The sequence below is a fragment of the Eucyclogobius newberryi genome, unplaced genomic scaffold, assembly GCF_026437365.1.
Source record: "Eucyclogobius newberryi isolate DKJ021-1_F unplaced genomic scaffold, fEucNew1.0.hap1 SCAF_181, whole genome shotgun sequence".
Classification (NCBI taxonomy): domain Eukaryota; kingdom Metazoa; phylum Chordata; class Actinopteri; order Gobiiformes; family Gobiidae; genus Eucyclogobius; species Eucyclogobius newberryi.
Window position 1 is genome coordinate 107,501 of NW_027315814.1, and position 15,240 is coordinate 122,740.

Here is a 15,240-nt window from a genome sequence, read left to right on the forward strand (position 1 = left end):
ACAGTATGATATAAAACTCATCTTTCAGGGATTCAATAACAAACATTTGCTCAAAAACAGTGACTTTGGTCGAGTTCATCTGACGGTTGCTTGTTTCCTCAGAGAACATTTCATGCCATACTGTGGAACATTCCAGGCAAAATCAGACTTGGATCCGTACAGAGTGCACGTTTAACTAAGTCCTATTTTTAAACCTTCCCTGAACTTTGCCTTGTCCTAATTTAGCCCTGGCTCATACTTTACTGTGGCGCTCTCATGTAATGGACGCGCTTTAGACCTGGACATGGTTTTGACCAGGGCTAGTTTTTATTTGAGTCAAACTAAACGTTTTACTGTTTTGCATTGTATTTGACTTTGACTAAATTTCCTCCTAATATTCCCACACAAACAGGAGTCACGGTGAAGCCTGTGGTCACAATGTTATGGCTGATCTCTGTGTGAATGAAAATTGGACGCCTCAAAACAAGTCACTCAATTTCACTCAATTGCTGACAAACAACCCACATTTATATTTTCCCCACACCAACAAACAAAAGACTATTCTCCATCCACGCCTGATTAAGTCTCCCAGATTTCCAAACATTCAACCTATTTCAATTCAATATATAAAAAAACACGTGCGTCTGGACATTTGAGTGTTTTTCTCAAACGTAAATGCTCCTGGGCATGTTTATAATGTGACCTGTCAACCGAATCTTACTATTTAAAGCAAAAATCATAAACCTCATCGCGATATCTGGACCTTGGGAATATTAAACAAACAGCAAGACACCTCCAAACCGACAAACCAACAAACAAAATGACCGTCAATCCAGAACAATGGAGCAGAAACATCACGACTTGTCCATCGTTTGAACAGAAAGCTCATTAAACCAGAGGGGACAGAGCAGAGACAAAGACAGGAAGTGCTCTGCGAGACACAGGAAGTAGAATTACAAAGCGATTTTACCTTGAGGTTGTTCTCCTCCTCCACCTCCGCCTGAAAGACAATAAACACACGAGTCAAAAACATATAGATAATCAAGGAAAAAGTACTTTATTTAAACAGAAAGGTTCTTACTGTTGGAGCCGTAGTCCGGTTCTGTGCCTCCGCCTGCGTTTGAGAACAAACATGTTCAAATATGTTCAAATTAAACATTCATTCATTCATTTTCTACCACTTGTTCCCTTTCGGGGTCGCAGGTGACTGGAGCCTATCCCAGTGACTTTGGGCCTTAGGCGGGGCACACCCTAACATGCCAAGTAATATTAGAAAAAATTTACCATATATTTTTTATTTATTTTTTGCCCTTAGGCATCTGTCTGCACTTGTATCCTTAATACATTAATTAATAATAGATTCAATAGCCTATATTTGACAGAAAAGTCATATTTTATTTGATATTTAATTTGTTTTTTTTGTTTTCTTCACACCAATGATCGCGGGCCGGCCCTCCGCTACTTGCCTGGATTCGAATATGGCCCTCGGAGAAAAATAATTGCCCACCCCTGAACTAGACAGGGGCCAACTCGCCGCAGGGTGAACACAGAGACATAACAACCACTCACTCTCACATTCATTCTCTAGGGCCAATTTTGCCTCACACATGCATGTCTTCATGTTTGTTTCTTTGCACACTTCTCTTTTAAAAACTGAATTAGTTAATTTTATTGTATTTCTGTTTCTGTCATTTCTTTGTGATTTTAATGCATCTTCCCTGCTGTGAAGCACTTTGAATTGCCTTGTGTATGAAATGTGCTCTACAAATAAACTTGCCTTCCGGAAATCGAACCCATGATCTCCTTCTTGGGAGGCAAAAGCACTAACCGCCTTTGCCACCGTGCACCAAAATTAAACATTTCTCTTTGATTTTTCTCAGTCCAAGTCAAACCATGTGGCTCCAATTAGTCTGTGGCTTCACCAAATACTTTCATAACAATTATGTCCTTTGTCTCTGGATCGCCTGATTTGCTCTTGATTAATTTATTAATTCAAGTAGATTATAGAGAACACTTTGACTGTTTTAAAATAGTTATTCACAAAAGTATCAAGATAAAACCTACCACTTTTCATTTATTTATTAACTTTGAATTATTTAACAAGGACAATGCACATTAACTGTATTGAACAAATGTAAACAAGAATGATGTTGTTACAAGGCTAATTTACCAACAATATAACAAATGATTAGTACAACACAAGGAAATGTAAAAAAGGTTTGATTTATGCCACAGTTTGACATTTAAAGCTGAGGAATGTGGGGCCATTTCACCCTTAAATCCATCTTTTTGAGTCCAAAGCCGTGTATTTTCAGTGAAACAAAAAAATGAATGTTGAACTTAAAGTGCCTGTGAAAGGTTTTTTACGATTTTCAATTTTTTTATTTGGTGTATTTATAGTTGTTTTTACACCAATCGAGTAGGTATTTGTGGAGAAAAAGCTGAACGATCTGTAGAAAATAACAGGAAGTGACATCACACTGGGGACACGCTTTCCATTTTTAACCCAATAATCAAAAGATGCTCTCATATTATTATTTTTGTTGAGCAAAAATAACTGTCACATTGGATGAGTTTTTGTCCGGTGGTGCTGGGTAATTTCCGAGTGTGATGCATTAATATAAACAGGAAGTGAAATTATAAACCTAAAAAATGTGCTATTCAGGGATAACATTTTTATATTCTTTAGCAAAATTATAATATATTTATCTTAACTGCATTTTACTTCAATGAGTGGTCTGACCTAAATAAAATAAAGATTCATGTCATCCTTATTCAAATGTCACTGGTTAATTTGCACATGTTGTGGGGGTTTTATAAATACAGTGGAATGATAATATAAACATGTGGGTTTTCCTTTAGGAGATTCCTTCTGGAGGCAAAGGAAAGATCCAGGGACGCCACATTTGACTGACTCTTTAACTAATAATGATTACAATGCCAACATTTTGCATTTAAAGTGAGACATGTGATCTAGCAGCTTTTGAGTTTTATTTTGAAATGAGCTTCTTGGCAGTGAGACTCCAACAGCATTAGTTACAGCAACAGCAAACAGACATTTAGACCACAACAACTCCTGCTTTTTACTTACTTGAGCCAACATTTGTAACCTGTTATAACTAAATAAAACTAGAACTCTATTTTGGGCATCGATATTGATATTGAGGTGTTTGGAAACTAAACAAACACATGAGTCAACAGTTATAATGAACACATATCAGCTCAAACTCCACATGTGTGTGCTTATAATGCCAGTGAAATGAATGTAGTTGGACTGTAGAGTCCAAGCTTTTAAAGCAAGTGTACTTAAACCTGTCCAACAGTGTTGTCAAACCTAAATCAAAAATACTGATTATAAATCATTTTCATAAAGTCCTCACCTTCATACTTTCCACCATCAGGTTCGTAGCTTCCTCCGCTCACGTCAAACAAGTCGGTGTCTTTAATAGTTCCACCACCTTTAAAAACAAAAACAAAAACAAACAAAAACTCAATGTAATGGTATTTTCTTAAAACATTTAATAGTCTAAATTTGGATACGTTATGATATCTAGATTATCTTGTCTAGAAACAGAAAACTGTAGAAATATTTCTGATTATTAGGGCTGTAACTAAAGATTATTTTAGTACATTGTCAACTAAAAAAAGGTTGAAATACTAAGAAAAATATATTTATTTAAAAATAAAGCGTATCAATATCAGCTACTGTTATGTATTTTAGAGACTGTACGCATTGTAGAGACCAGAAAACGATTACGCGTACGATTATATTATAAAGTTGACTAGTAATGATTAGCCGATTAATCGTTGCAGCTCTTTATTTCTTTAAGACAATAATCAACATAATTGAATAAATACACAAACAAATGGTCTTAATGAGGATGAGATGGTCCAGACTCACCTCCTCCACCACTGGGCGGCTTGACCACGGCAGGTTTGGGAGTGACCGGATCATCACCTGGTTACACAAATGTGACATTCATATTTGACTGTACAATCATTAAAGATCTATAACTCGGACTTCTGTATACTGTTACTACTCTGCTTGGAATGTTCCGCAGTAGGGCATTAAATATGAAACGCAAGCTTGCTTACAGTAAGAATGCACATTTTTCAAGGTATTTAACTATAAAATACATGTAATTGAATAAATAAAAAGATAGATACTCTTAACGCTATACTGCGAAACATTCCAGGTAAAGCCAACACATCACCATGGAGACAAGCTGGTGGTGGAGGCTCCATCATATAAGTTACATAGTGCGCCTTTAAATTACCATTACAATTCAATAGCTTTACCTCCGAGTGCATCTGACAGGTCCAACCCAAAATCATCTAAAAGTGGGAAAAGAAAAGTTCATTTGATTACATTTATTTTGTATCAATTAAGAAAGATCGTTTCAGAATGTGAAATGACTTACCGTTTTTCTTGGGAGGGTCTGTTGCTTTGGGTGGGGCTGAGTCTACAAAGATAAAAAACAAACTTGTCAAATGCCACTTTTATTTAATCACAACAAATGATAATATATCTAAATATATGCAAATAACATCTAATAAATTGCTATTTGCTGATTCAAATTGTAATTTCTATTCAATTTCTATCAATTGTCCAGCCCTATTGTCTGGCCAATCAAAAACAAATGAAATCAAGTCGTTTTGTTTTGCTATTTTAATCCATAAATCTAATATGTCCACTTACCATCATCCAAGGCATCTGCAAGGTCTAAACCTGAGAACAAATAAGATAAGAAAATATAAATATTTAGCTTAAAAAGTGCATGCGTCTTTGCTACATGTGTTTGGATGTATAAAGCGTCTCCATGGCAGCAAAACAAAGGAAGTTGGACATTAGTCACTACATTGTCTGGCTGTTTGTTTAGACCTGTTTAGTGCTGCTGTGCTACAAATATACAAACTACAAGATAATATCCATATCATTCTGGAGACAGGCACATTTAGAACATGCTGAATAAAGTTGATTAAACATAAAAAGAACGTAAAGTGGCATTTCTATTCACTTTTAGGCAATATTTGAAACTCTACCAAGACATTTACAGGCATATTTGAGCACATTCCTCATGCAGAATGTTTTCTTATCAGGAAGATACAACAGTTTTGTCAATACAGCACATTCCTTGCTTATTAAGGCATTTTAACAGTTACAAATGTATTTATTATTATGTTGTCTGCCTTTTTAGAAACTAGTTTTGCCCAGAAAATGTATGGAGAACAAGACCAACTGATCAAATTATTGTAAACTCGCCCCGATTATATAATCTTTAAAAAAAAAATGTTTTGATACTTTAGCTTTGGTATTTTACATCTTATAAACCTAAAATAATGTATAGAAAACAATCAAAAGTCAAACCTGATTTTTTTTATTTCAATTTTACTTTTGTGTAATATTCTTCATACATTTCTGGTTAGTTTGTTTGGTTGCTATGACAAAAACACTACGAAAGGCGCATCATTTGATTCAGTTTTAAACCACTTCCTGTGTGACACACGCCAGGGAGAACACTCATTTTTCACCACTTCCCGATTGTCTTACTTTGATCTCTCTGACTGCAGTGGCAACATTTATTCCAACTTCAAGGCAGTCTAGACATTTTACTATTTCTGCTTTTCCAAAATACACTTAATAAAAACTAATTGAAACATTTTGTGGTATTGTTTTTGTCGTTTTTGTCATTTGTCATTTTTGTTTTATTACTTTCCCCTTATGGCTCATTGATTCCCTGTGATTAATAGTTACATAACACGTAACATAAAACGTAACGCTCAATGTTCCTAGTTTGTCCATGCAGCAACGCAGTCAGTATAACTGGATTTTCTACTTTTGTGCTCAAAACTAAAATTTTAATATCTGTCAGTTTGAGTTACTTGAAACAAAGATCATGGTTTACGGAGTTTATGCTGCTTTTTTTAAACGACTGCAGCAAAACCACAGCTTTAATACTGTGAAGTGCAACAACATAAAGCACTGAGCTAAAAAGCAGAGGGAACTACATGGACCAGGATTCTTTGCTGCGTTTATGCAATCAGATGTTTTAGTTACTGGCCTAATTTTGGTTTGTCCGCCTGAGTTTATATTATTAATCATAATTGATGAATTAGTCCTGGTTTAGAATCTGGTTTCATCTTAGATCTGGCTTTGATCCCTGTCCAATCCTTTATATGTCTTGGTTCAATCTTGTTTGTTTTAGTCCTAGTTTTGTCCCTGGTTTAATCCAGACTGGGTTCTGGTTTAGTCCGAGTCCGATCGTGGTTTAATCTTGTTCTGGTTCTGGTTTTGTAATAGTTCAATATCCCTGTTTTAGTCTGGGTTGATCTTGATTTCATGTGGGTTTAGTCTGGATTTAGTCTCAGTTTAGGCTGGGTTTAGTCCTGGTAAAAGTTATTTTCTTTATGCATTCAATATTATGTACATGCAATTCAGAGTTGTATCTTATATTTTCTTTATTTTTACAGTCTAGCGATGCTAAATAACTCTCTATTCCTAAAACTAAACCCGAAACTACAGCAGAACTTTCCATTAGCTTTTGGCTGCCATGGTTTAGTCACATGGTTTTAATGTATGACTCAGACTTGAATGGTGTGCCATCTTTGAACATTTATGTGGTTTAATTATGTGCACGAAACCACCTTTGAACAGGAAACACTATGTAACCTGACCTAAAATTATACCACTGTAGCTCATTGGTTATGTAGCCTTTATTACAAAGAAGACGCTCGAGGCTTTTGTAGTTTTGAATAAAGACTCGTATAGCAGTAGTTTCATATGTGATGGGGGGACGCACAACGTGACTAAAATGTGTCGCCTAGTATAGCGGTACAAATAATACTAAACTACATAAAGTATAAATAAAATGTATTAAAATGTATTGCTTTGCTCTGGGTAAATATTAGTCTACTTTTTTACAGTGAAGCAGCACACATAACTACGACGTGATAAAGAGAATGACTTTAAAGGTGCATTATGTAACTTTTGTAACTATTTTGTCTGAAATGTTCCACAGTATTGCATTTCACTTCCATGGAGACTTATTGTTTTGGCATTAAAACACCTGTAGTTGAATAAATGCAAGATAGAAAAGTTGGAAGCCGTACTATGGAACATTTGGGGCAAAGCAAAAAACCTGCCTCCTGAAAAGTGACTTACTACACCTTTAAAGTCATTCTCATGTTTTCTGTTTCTATTATTGGTCGCATTGGTTTTCAAATCTGTTCCAAAAAAATGATCCATAACACAATACTTAAATGACAAAATGTTAAATATATTTTGCAATGACTTGGCATCAAATAACATTTTGGGTAAAAAAAAAAGATGCATAATGGTTAATTAAAAGTTGCTCTGACTCTTTTTTTTATAATCTTTGATCACAAAATGGTCACATAAGTTTATGGCATAAGTTTGGCCTGAAGTAAAATGTTACAAAATGCATCTTTACAATAATGTGGACCAATAAATACCTTCGCTTTAGCTTGTGGTGTGTTTGCCAAAAGGAATGCATTGATTTTATAAAAAAGATTTTAACTCAGCAAATCCTAGTAACAGTGAATACAGTTACATTTACTTTTTAAAATACAGACAAACCACAGAACCTGCAAAAGTCAAACGATAAATTGTTCAAATAAATAGGATTGATGGTAATAGCAGCCAACAACACATCAATGGAACTTGGTGGGACTTTGTAGGTAAGTTAAAGGGGACAAATTCTGCTAAATTAACCTGATTTAATGAGCTTTTAACATTGTTACAAGCAGTGTTTCTTCATCAATAGTTTACTCAAAGCTGTATTTTGATTGAGTCGTGCATGTTTAAGTGCTTAAAATACTTAAACGTTACACCCCTGAAAAATGTCTACATCTCCTTTATAAATAATGTAGGCTAAGGAACAGTTGGAAACATTAATAACAGCAAGTAAATAGACATGGTTGTTGAATTAACTTCATTCATGCAATTATTTATTTTTTTTAATTGTCTATCAGGATAAATTTAGGTTTAGTCCTAAAAGTTTGCATTAACATTCTAGGTTCAGTTTGTAACGTTCAACACAATTTGAAAGCCTCATTTAACCTTGCTACAGTCATATCATGTGTTTGAATTTTTATGCTGACCAGGCACATCATCTGTAAATATGCCTGCGGCCCAGGAACACGCCTGTTTATGCGCTGGATAAACTTTCGTGATCTTTTACCACTTTTTTTAAACGGAATGCATGACATTTAAAGACTTTAAAATAGTACACACTGTGCAGACGTGATTCACGCAGTCTAAAAAAAAAAAAACAGCAACTTTGCAAAGAGAAAATCGTATTATGCAAAGCTTTTTAAAGAGTTAATCGTTGGAATTATGAACTGGAGACGTTTAAATGAAGTAAACTTTGAAGAATTGTGTTAAAGGTGGATGTTTTAAGCTGGTTTTGAAGAACCATCTTGTAAACATAACTTTTCCATGTTTTTACTCACCAAAATCGTCCGCTAATGTTCCGCTTAGGAGAAAAAGCAGACACGCAATTCTAAAAAACAGCTTCATTACTGCTTCTTCTAAGTTTTTAAAGGTAACTCAAGGTTAAAATCCAAAAATAAGCGCAGAGTTTCCCGTGAGTCCGTCTGAGCCTGGTTTGCGTGAGACGGAGCCCGGCCGCAAAGTGTCGAGTTACAGACGAGTCAACGCCCTCGCGCCACACAAACACGCGTCAACGTTTCACTTCAAACTTACAACCATCTCGCCATTTACTGCTGCAAACAGTGAATAATAACTAAGCCGAATTAAAGATAAAAGTTTAATGTCATACATCATCAGATTGCTTTTGACTCACATGTTATCTAAAATATGTACATATGTATTAGATTTTGAGAATTAGTGAGTGGGGTTTGGTTTTCAATTGACTAAGGAGCGTATGGACGAGCACAGCTATTTAAAAGTAATAGTATGACGCCATCTAGTGTTTAAAATGTGTAAGAGGCTCTGAGGCCGCAAGATAAACTATTTGTCATTTTAATATTGAACAAAGTACAAGAAGCATGGATTTGCAGACGTCAAAATTCACAGAACATTTAAATCACGAGTATTGTTCATAATGATAATGTTTTTTATTTATATTGCACTTTACAACTGAAAAATAAATCTCAATGTTCTATTCAGTGATGGATTAAGTTGCCAATTGTACTCAAGAATATTTATACTAAATAAAGTACAAAATAAGATTACTCTGTAATCCTTCTAAGTTAAAGCAACAGTTTGTAACTTTGTGGAGGTGGCACATCACCTGCATTATTCATTGAGATTGATGATTTATGACATCCTGTGGAATATTTTAGCTAAAGGAACATCATTTCTATGAAAGTAAGAGTCAGGTTTGTGGAGCAGTCAACGTAAGGACACATGTTTTACAACATGTGATATGAATTCTATAGCAGGTGTGTGGGGAAAAGGCGTGCGTAATGTTTCAGTAAAATGTTTTTAAGTGCAACAGGTAAAAACCATGCCCTTGCTGACTAAAACTGACTATCAACAACTGCGGATTGAAGCAAGAATATATTGTCAATTTCTTTATTGCTCTGCTGAAAAATGTGTCCTCTGCATTTGACTTGACCCGTCCTTTTCCCACATACTGTCAGGAAATAAAGTATGTGACCTAAGGAGGAGTCGACTTGTGCATGGTTCAGGTTTTTCTTTGACTCTAACTTTATCTTTGACTGTGGCTTTGGTGTTGGCTTTTCTCATGTATTCTTAACAATATCATTTTTTTCACAAGGAGCAGGACAAGGATTTAGAATTACATTAACGTGTTTTAATAAAGTACTTTTTTGTATGTATATATTATTATTATTATTATTATGGTTACATATGATATGCTTCAGTTGTGCAAGTAATCACATTTCTATCAAGAATGAGATCGACTCATTCCAGTGAAAACGTGGTTCTGCAGAGTTCAGACTTTGAAAGAAGAAATTTGACTATTTTGTTGGTGTTGTTGTTGTGTTTGGTGACAAACAACTGGAAAGGTGCATCTACCCCCACCTACTGTAGTTATACGCCTTTAAAGTATGTGTTTTACGCTTTTAAAACACACACACATATGCAGTTTAGAGAAAAATGACAATTAGAACGAAAACTGTTATTGAAATGCAATTTATTGTCTTTTATTTTATTTAACCACCAACATCAGAAACAAAGAAATCTTGTAGATTTGCAAAACCATGTCATTTTTTTGTTATAAAGACCAATCATCAACATCTCATAATCTTTTGTATCTTTAAAATAAGTCAGTATTTATTGTTTATTGTTAAATGTTGTATTTATTTTCTTTTTGAATGGTTAAAATGGTGTTGTTGTTTTTTAAGCCTTTCCACATTTGTTCATCGCCTGCAGCATCCTCATCTGCAGGTTTTCAATCTCAAACAAAGCATCGATTTTTCTCCTGATCTCGGACAGAGCCTCTGAAAAAAAGATTGTGTTTGTGTCAATTGAGTTCACACAAAAAAAGCCCGACAGTTATAGTTCCATCGCAATAAAACATATTCACCTGCGTCGTATGCTTGGTCCGAAGTTTTCTTTCCTGTTTAATAAAATACATGATTAATTATTACAGACAAAACCAAAAACTGGCAGATAAAACATTTAAAGAAGCCGGGAAGATGGTGCATAAATTTCTTTTTTCACGATACCATTCTTCGCTGGGGCCAGAGCGTCCTCCAGATTGAATCCATCAAAGTTGCCTGAAAAATACATTCAATAATGAAGATTACATAGAGCGTATGAGTCTGTAATCGTGTCATTCTGTTAGATAAGTTTGACACATTCATAGTTTCATGGCGGCTGAACTTACTTGAAGGCTTTTGAGGCTTTGGAACTGTGAGCAAACAAACAAAACAAGATTGTTATTACCAAACGTATATGTGCTGTTTTGTGCCATGACTTTTCAATGCGTTTTTCAGTTTAGACCTTGACTTACCCATGGCAGGAGCTGGTTCTGGATCAGTCCCTGCAAATAACAAAAACGTCAAGTTGGTTCAGTCCTGTTTGAAGTTTACTCCTGCTGTAGACCTTCTAGTGCTGAGTTAGTATTGTGTTGTTTAGTCTTTGGTCTGGGTCCCACCGAGGTTGGACCGTTTCAGCTGGAATAATCCATCTTAAATCCTGGTTGGGTTGGTTTGGGTCCTGGGTTCTAGCTTGGGTTAGTTAGATCTGATTTAGACTGGTCTAGTTCTGGTTTAGTGTTGTCTTCCTGGTTTAGTCCGGTCTCCTGATACTAATAGACCTTGTTGAGACCTGGCTAAGATCAAGTTATTTTTGGTTTTATTCTGACCTGTTCTGTCTTTGTGAATTGTGACATATTATAATTTAAAAAAAGAGATAATATTCAATTCAAATTCAAAGTTATGTCATTTTTTAACACACCTTTTCCACGAAGCAGGTCATAAATCTTCAGCCCTGTTTGGAAAGCACACGTTAGGGGTTTCTTTCAGACAGACAGACAGACAAACAAACAAACAAACAAACAATCACATACAGAACAAACAAACAAAAAAATAGGACAGGACCATTGGGAAAAAAATGAATGGCTTAATTTGAAAATACGTTTTAAGAAAATATGTTTTAACAAACTAAATCCCTTTTTTTTCCCTAAGTGTCCATTTCCAAGAGTGTGATTTGTTTCCAGTCACATGTCAGCTGTTTCAACACAGGATTTAGCTTCTGTGATGTTGAAATACAGTTTTTGGGAGTGGTTTCTTTGTTGGTTACAATGTTGTGTACATACAGATTATTCCGTAGGTTTAGTGACTCACCTCTGCTCTCTCTGCGAGATCGCCCCTCCACTGAAAAGGCAGTGACAAAGTTAGATTTCATCAAATATCCTGGTTTGGTTCTGCATTAGTCCTGATGGTAGACTTGGTGTGGTTGTGTTCTCGTCTCAGTTTAGGCCAAGTTTAGTCCTAATTTTGATTTGGAAGATACAATTATTCAAAATAAGTTGTTTTCTAGTTTCTTTAAAATCTTCAAATTTCAAATGAGCTATACAATTATGAGATATATCTAATATCTGCAAATTGAGATTCTGTTCACAGGTCAAATTTGAGCTTTAACATTTGAGAGAAGACTGAAATCTGACCTGTTAAACTAATCGTTATTTCAGAACAAGTTTGCAGTGTTCCCCAAACAAAGTACACCTGAAGTACACCTGAAGTAAACCTGAAGTACACCCTCACTCATGTACCAGGCAAATAAATCTGTTTGCTCTCGTAGTTTATGGTCAATTACTACTGTATTATCTTGTTTTAATTAAGAGAAGATAAATATATACATATAAATTCTTTTAATTCAAACACTATTCAAATTAGATTTTTTTTTATCTGAAACTATTCCAAGTACTCCCTGAGGGCTCTTCAGGTCCTCGTACCCCTAGTTGGGAAACACTGCATGGTCAAAACTATCAGGTTAGCAGCTTTTACACAGAATAAGACCTCTAAGTATTGCACAACTTTTGCAATTGTCAGGAGCAATAATTGAAATCACAGTTAAAGTAAAACTACAATATTTCCTTTAACTTACCCTGAGTTGCCACAAAAAGCAGCAGAATCACAGCCACAAAAGTTTTCATTCTTTCTGTAGATGTTTTCCTATTTCCAAAGCTTCTCCTCCAAACTCTTATATACTGTACAGCGCGCTTAAGGGAGGGGCGCGTTTCACAAGGGACATGTCACAAAACAAATAATATTTTTCCAACCAGGAGAGATTATCAAAGCTTTAATGATTCGCTGACAGAAGAGCAGCAGACGCCCAGACAGAAATTGTGCAATTTTATAGGGGACAATGTCAGGAACGAACATGATTGAAGAGTGTTTATCATGTGTCCTCTTCTCTGATCTCTGAGTGGAGTCTTCATGTTCTCGTTTGACATTCAATTAAAGCAGACATATTAAGTTAAATAAAATGCCATAACTGTGTCCCCTTGTCCCTGGCTCACTCAGAGTTGTAAATTGATTGATACGGATTGAGTGGTGCTGGGCCTTTCTGTGTGGAGTTTTGCATGTTCTTCCTGTGTTCTTCCTGTGTCTGTGTAGGTTTGTCCGAGACCCCGAGATTCCCCTGACTTTTCATTTATGCCTGGACTTCTGTGTTTATACCCCATGGTTTATACTCAGTCAAGGGAGAAGTAGAGGAGAAAGTCTCCTTTTAAGTTATAAGAGACAGCCGTCTGGACATGATAAAACCTCCGTTCCTCCCTCAGGCTCCAAATGCTGAACAATACTCATCTTTGAGATCGAATATATGACCCTCTGGTGGAGAAAGATGGGTGTAGCTGTGGACTAAATTTAAAAATGCTGCCTTCACATGCTCTGGGAAAAATTGTGATAATTGCGATTCTGTTCTTGAACATATCAAAATGTAACGTAAAGGATAAAGCTGGCAGAAGGAGAAATCTGGACAATTATACGACCATTGCACCAGTGCAGCCGCTCCCATTACGCACATAACGCGCCGTCCGTAGGGCACCAGGGTGTTCATGTGTTTGGATTGAATTGGACAATAGGTTATATGTGCAGCAGCTTCCAATAGCAAACAAAAAATACGATTATTTTAAGATGAGGGATTTAATTTGATTTAGTTTAGGGTTTTTTCAACAGTTTACTACTTGTTTATCTCTATGGACGAAGATGTTATTGCTTTGCCTGTAATGTTTCATAAGATTATACCATCCATCCATCTTCTTTCACATTCATCCATCTTCTTGGCCGGGTCGCAGGGGCAGGAGAAGGGACTCCCAGACCCTTCCTCCAGCTCCTCCAGGGGAATCTTACCCCTGGGACATGCCAGGAACACCTTTCCAGGGAGGAACAGATCCAGAACAGATGCCCGAGCCACCTCAGCTGGCTCCTGTCGACGTAGAGGAGCAGCGGCTCTACTCCAAGCTCCTCCCGTGTGACTGAGCTACTCACCCTACCTCTAAGGGAGCGCCTAGCCACCCGGCAGAGGAAAATCATTTCGACCGCTTGTATCCTTGTCTTGTCTTGACCATAGGTGAGGGTAGGAACGTAGACCGACCGGTGAATAAAGAGCTTTGTCTTTCGACTCCTTCTTCACCACAACAGTCCAATGCAGTGATCCTCCTGTCGATCTCACGCTCCATCCTTCCCTCACTCGTGAACAAGACCCCGAGATACTTGAACTCCTCCACTTGGGGCAAGGACACCCCACCCACCTGGAGAGAGCAAACCACCTTTTTCCGGTCGAGAACCATGGCCTCGGATTTGGAGGTGCTAATTCTCATCCCAGCCGCTTCACACTCGGCTGCAAACCGTCCCAGTGCATGTTGCAGGTCCGGGTTTGATGGAGCCATCAGGACAACATCGTCTGCAAACAGCAGAGATGAGATCCTGTGGTCCCCAAACCGGACCTCTGAAATTCTGTCCATAAAACAATTGAAAACAAATTATAGAAGATTATACTATAGTTTAAATATTTATATTTTGTTATATATTTGCATTTATTTTATTTTATTTGATCAGAAATACATTCAAATGCACTGAAAAACCAGTCTGAAATAAATCAAACCATGACTCAACTAAATTAGTACAATCAGACATGAACAAAGACGAACAAGCACAAACTGGGACTAAACTAAATTTGCAAATGTGAAAAGGGGTGTTTTTAGTTCAGTACCAAATGGATACTCAACCAGTCCTTTTCTCATGAAACAAACTCAGTCAGATCATCTCAGAGAAAGACTGTGTTTTACCAATCATTATGAATGTCTATACTTTATTGTACTGTACTGTACTATCATGTACTGTGTTTTGTTTTGTCAATAATAAGATGTAATTTACTCTTGGAACACATTGGATTTTCCCTGGAAATTCCAGATCAAACCTTGGAAAATCCTTGTTTTTGATATGCATGACCCCCACAACGTCATGTGAAAACAACGATGTCATTCACTTAATATAGCCTATTGCTACTACAAGGGCTGAAACAAGTTAACAAATTCATTGCAACCATTGATTTAATTACTAAAATTTGATAATCAAATAATCGTATCAACATGCCTTGTGCTGAGATGTTTTATGACTTTTATGACTATTACCGGGAGGAATTACCACAAATGACACTAAAAAACATGTAAAATATTTTTTTTTTAAACAAAGGGGTGCATAAGCTTAAGCTTCATTTGAGTAAACTTGTGTTTGTATTTTACATGTAATACATAGGGTCATATTTTGCCTCCGGAGATAGCGTTAACGTGAGTCTTT

At 36.2% G+C, this 15,240-nt stretch overlaps 1 protein-coding gene and 1 long non-coding RNA gene across 3 annotated transcripts in view; both read right to left on the reverse strand.

Annotated features, from left to right (window-relative positions):
- Positions 1 to 8,620, reverse strand: part of cd99 (CD99 molecule) — a 25,832-nt gene extending 17,212 nt beyond the window's left edge. For both annotated transcript variants that reach the window (XM_072451384.1, XM_072451385.1), the window contains exons 1-8: positions 8,452 to 8,620; positions 4,679 to 4,708; positions 4,401 to 4,442; positions 4,279 to 4,314; positions 3,881 to 3,937; positions 3,360 to 3,437; positions 1,061 to 1,093; positions 950 to 979 (exon numbers count right to left, since the gene is read on the reverse strand). In XM_072451384.1, coding sequence (XP_072307485.1) covers positions 950 to 979; positions 1,061 to 1,093; positions 3,360 to 3,437; positions 3,881 to 3,937; positions 4,279 to 4,314; positions 4,401 to 4,442; positions 4,679 to 4,708; positions 8,452 to 8,518 — 373 coding nt within the window. In that variant the 5' untranslated portion in view covers positions 8,519 to 8,620. The remainder of the gene's footprint in view (positions 1 to 949; positions 980 to 1,060; positions 1,094 to 3,359; positions 3,438 to 3,880; positions 3,938 to 4,278; positions 4,315 to 4,400; positions 4,443 to 4,678; positions 4,709 to 8,451) is intronic.
- Positions 8,621 to 10,655: 2,035 nt separating this feature from the next.
- LOC140365086 (uncharacterized) lies at positions 10,656 to 11,446 on the reverse strand. Its single transcript, XR_011927808.1, has 4 exons — positions 11,390 to 11,446; positions 10,944 to 10,973; positions 10,818 to 10,841; positions 10,656 to 10,707 (listed from the first exon to the last, which is right to left on the reverse strand). It is a non-coding gene; the product is annotated as an uncharacterized lncRNA (long non-coding RNA).
- Between the last annotated feature and the right edge of the window lie 3,794 nt (positions 11,447 to 15,240).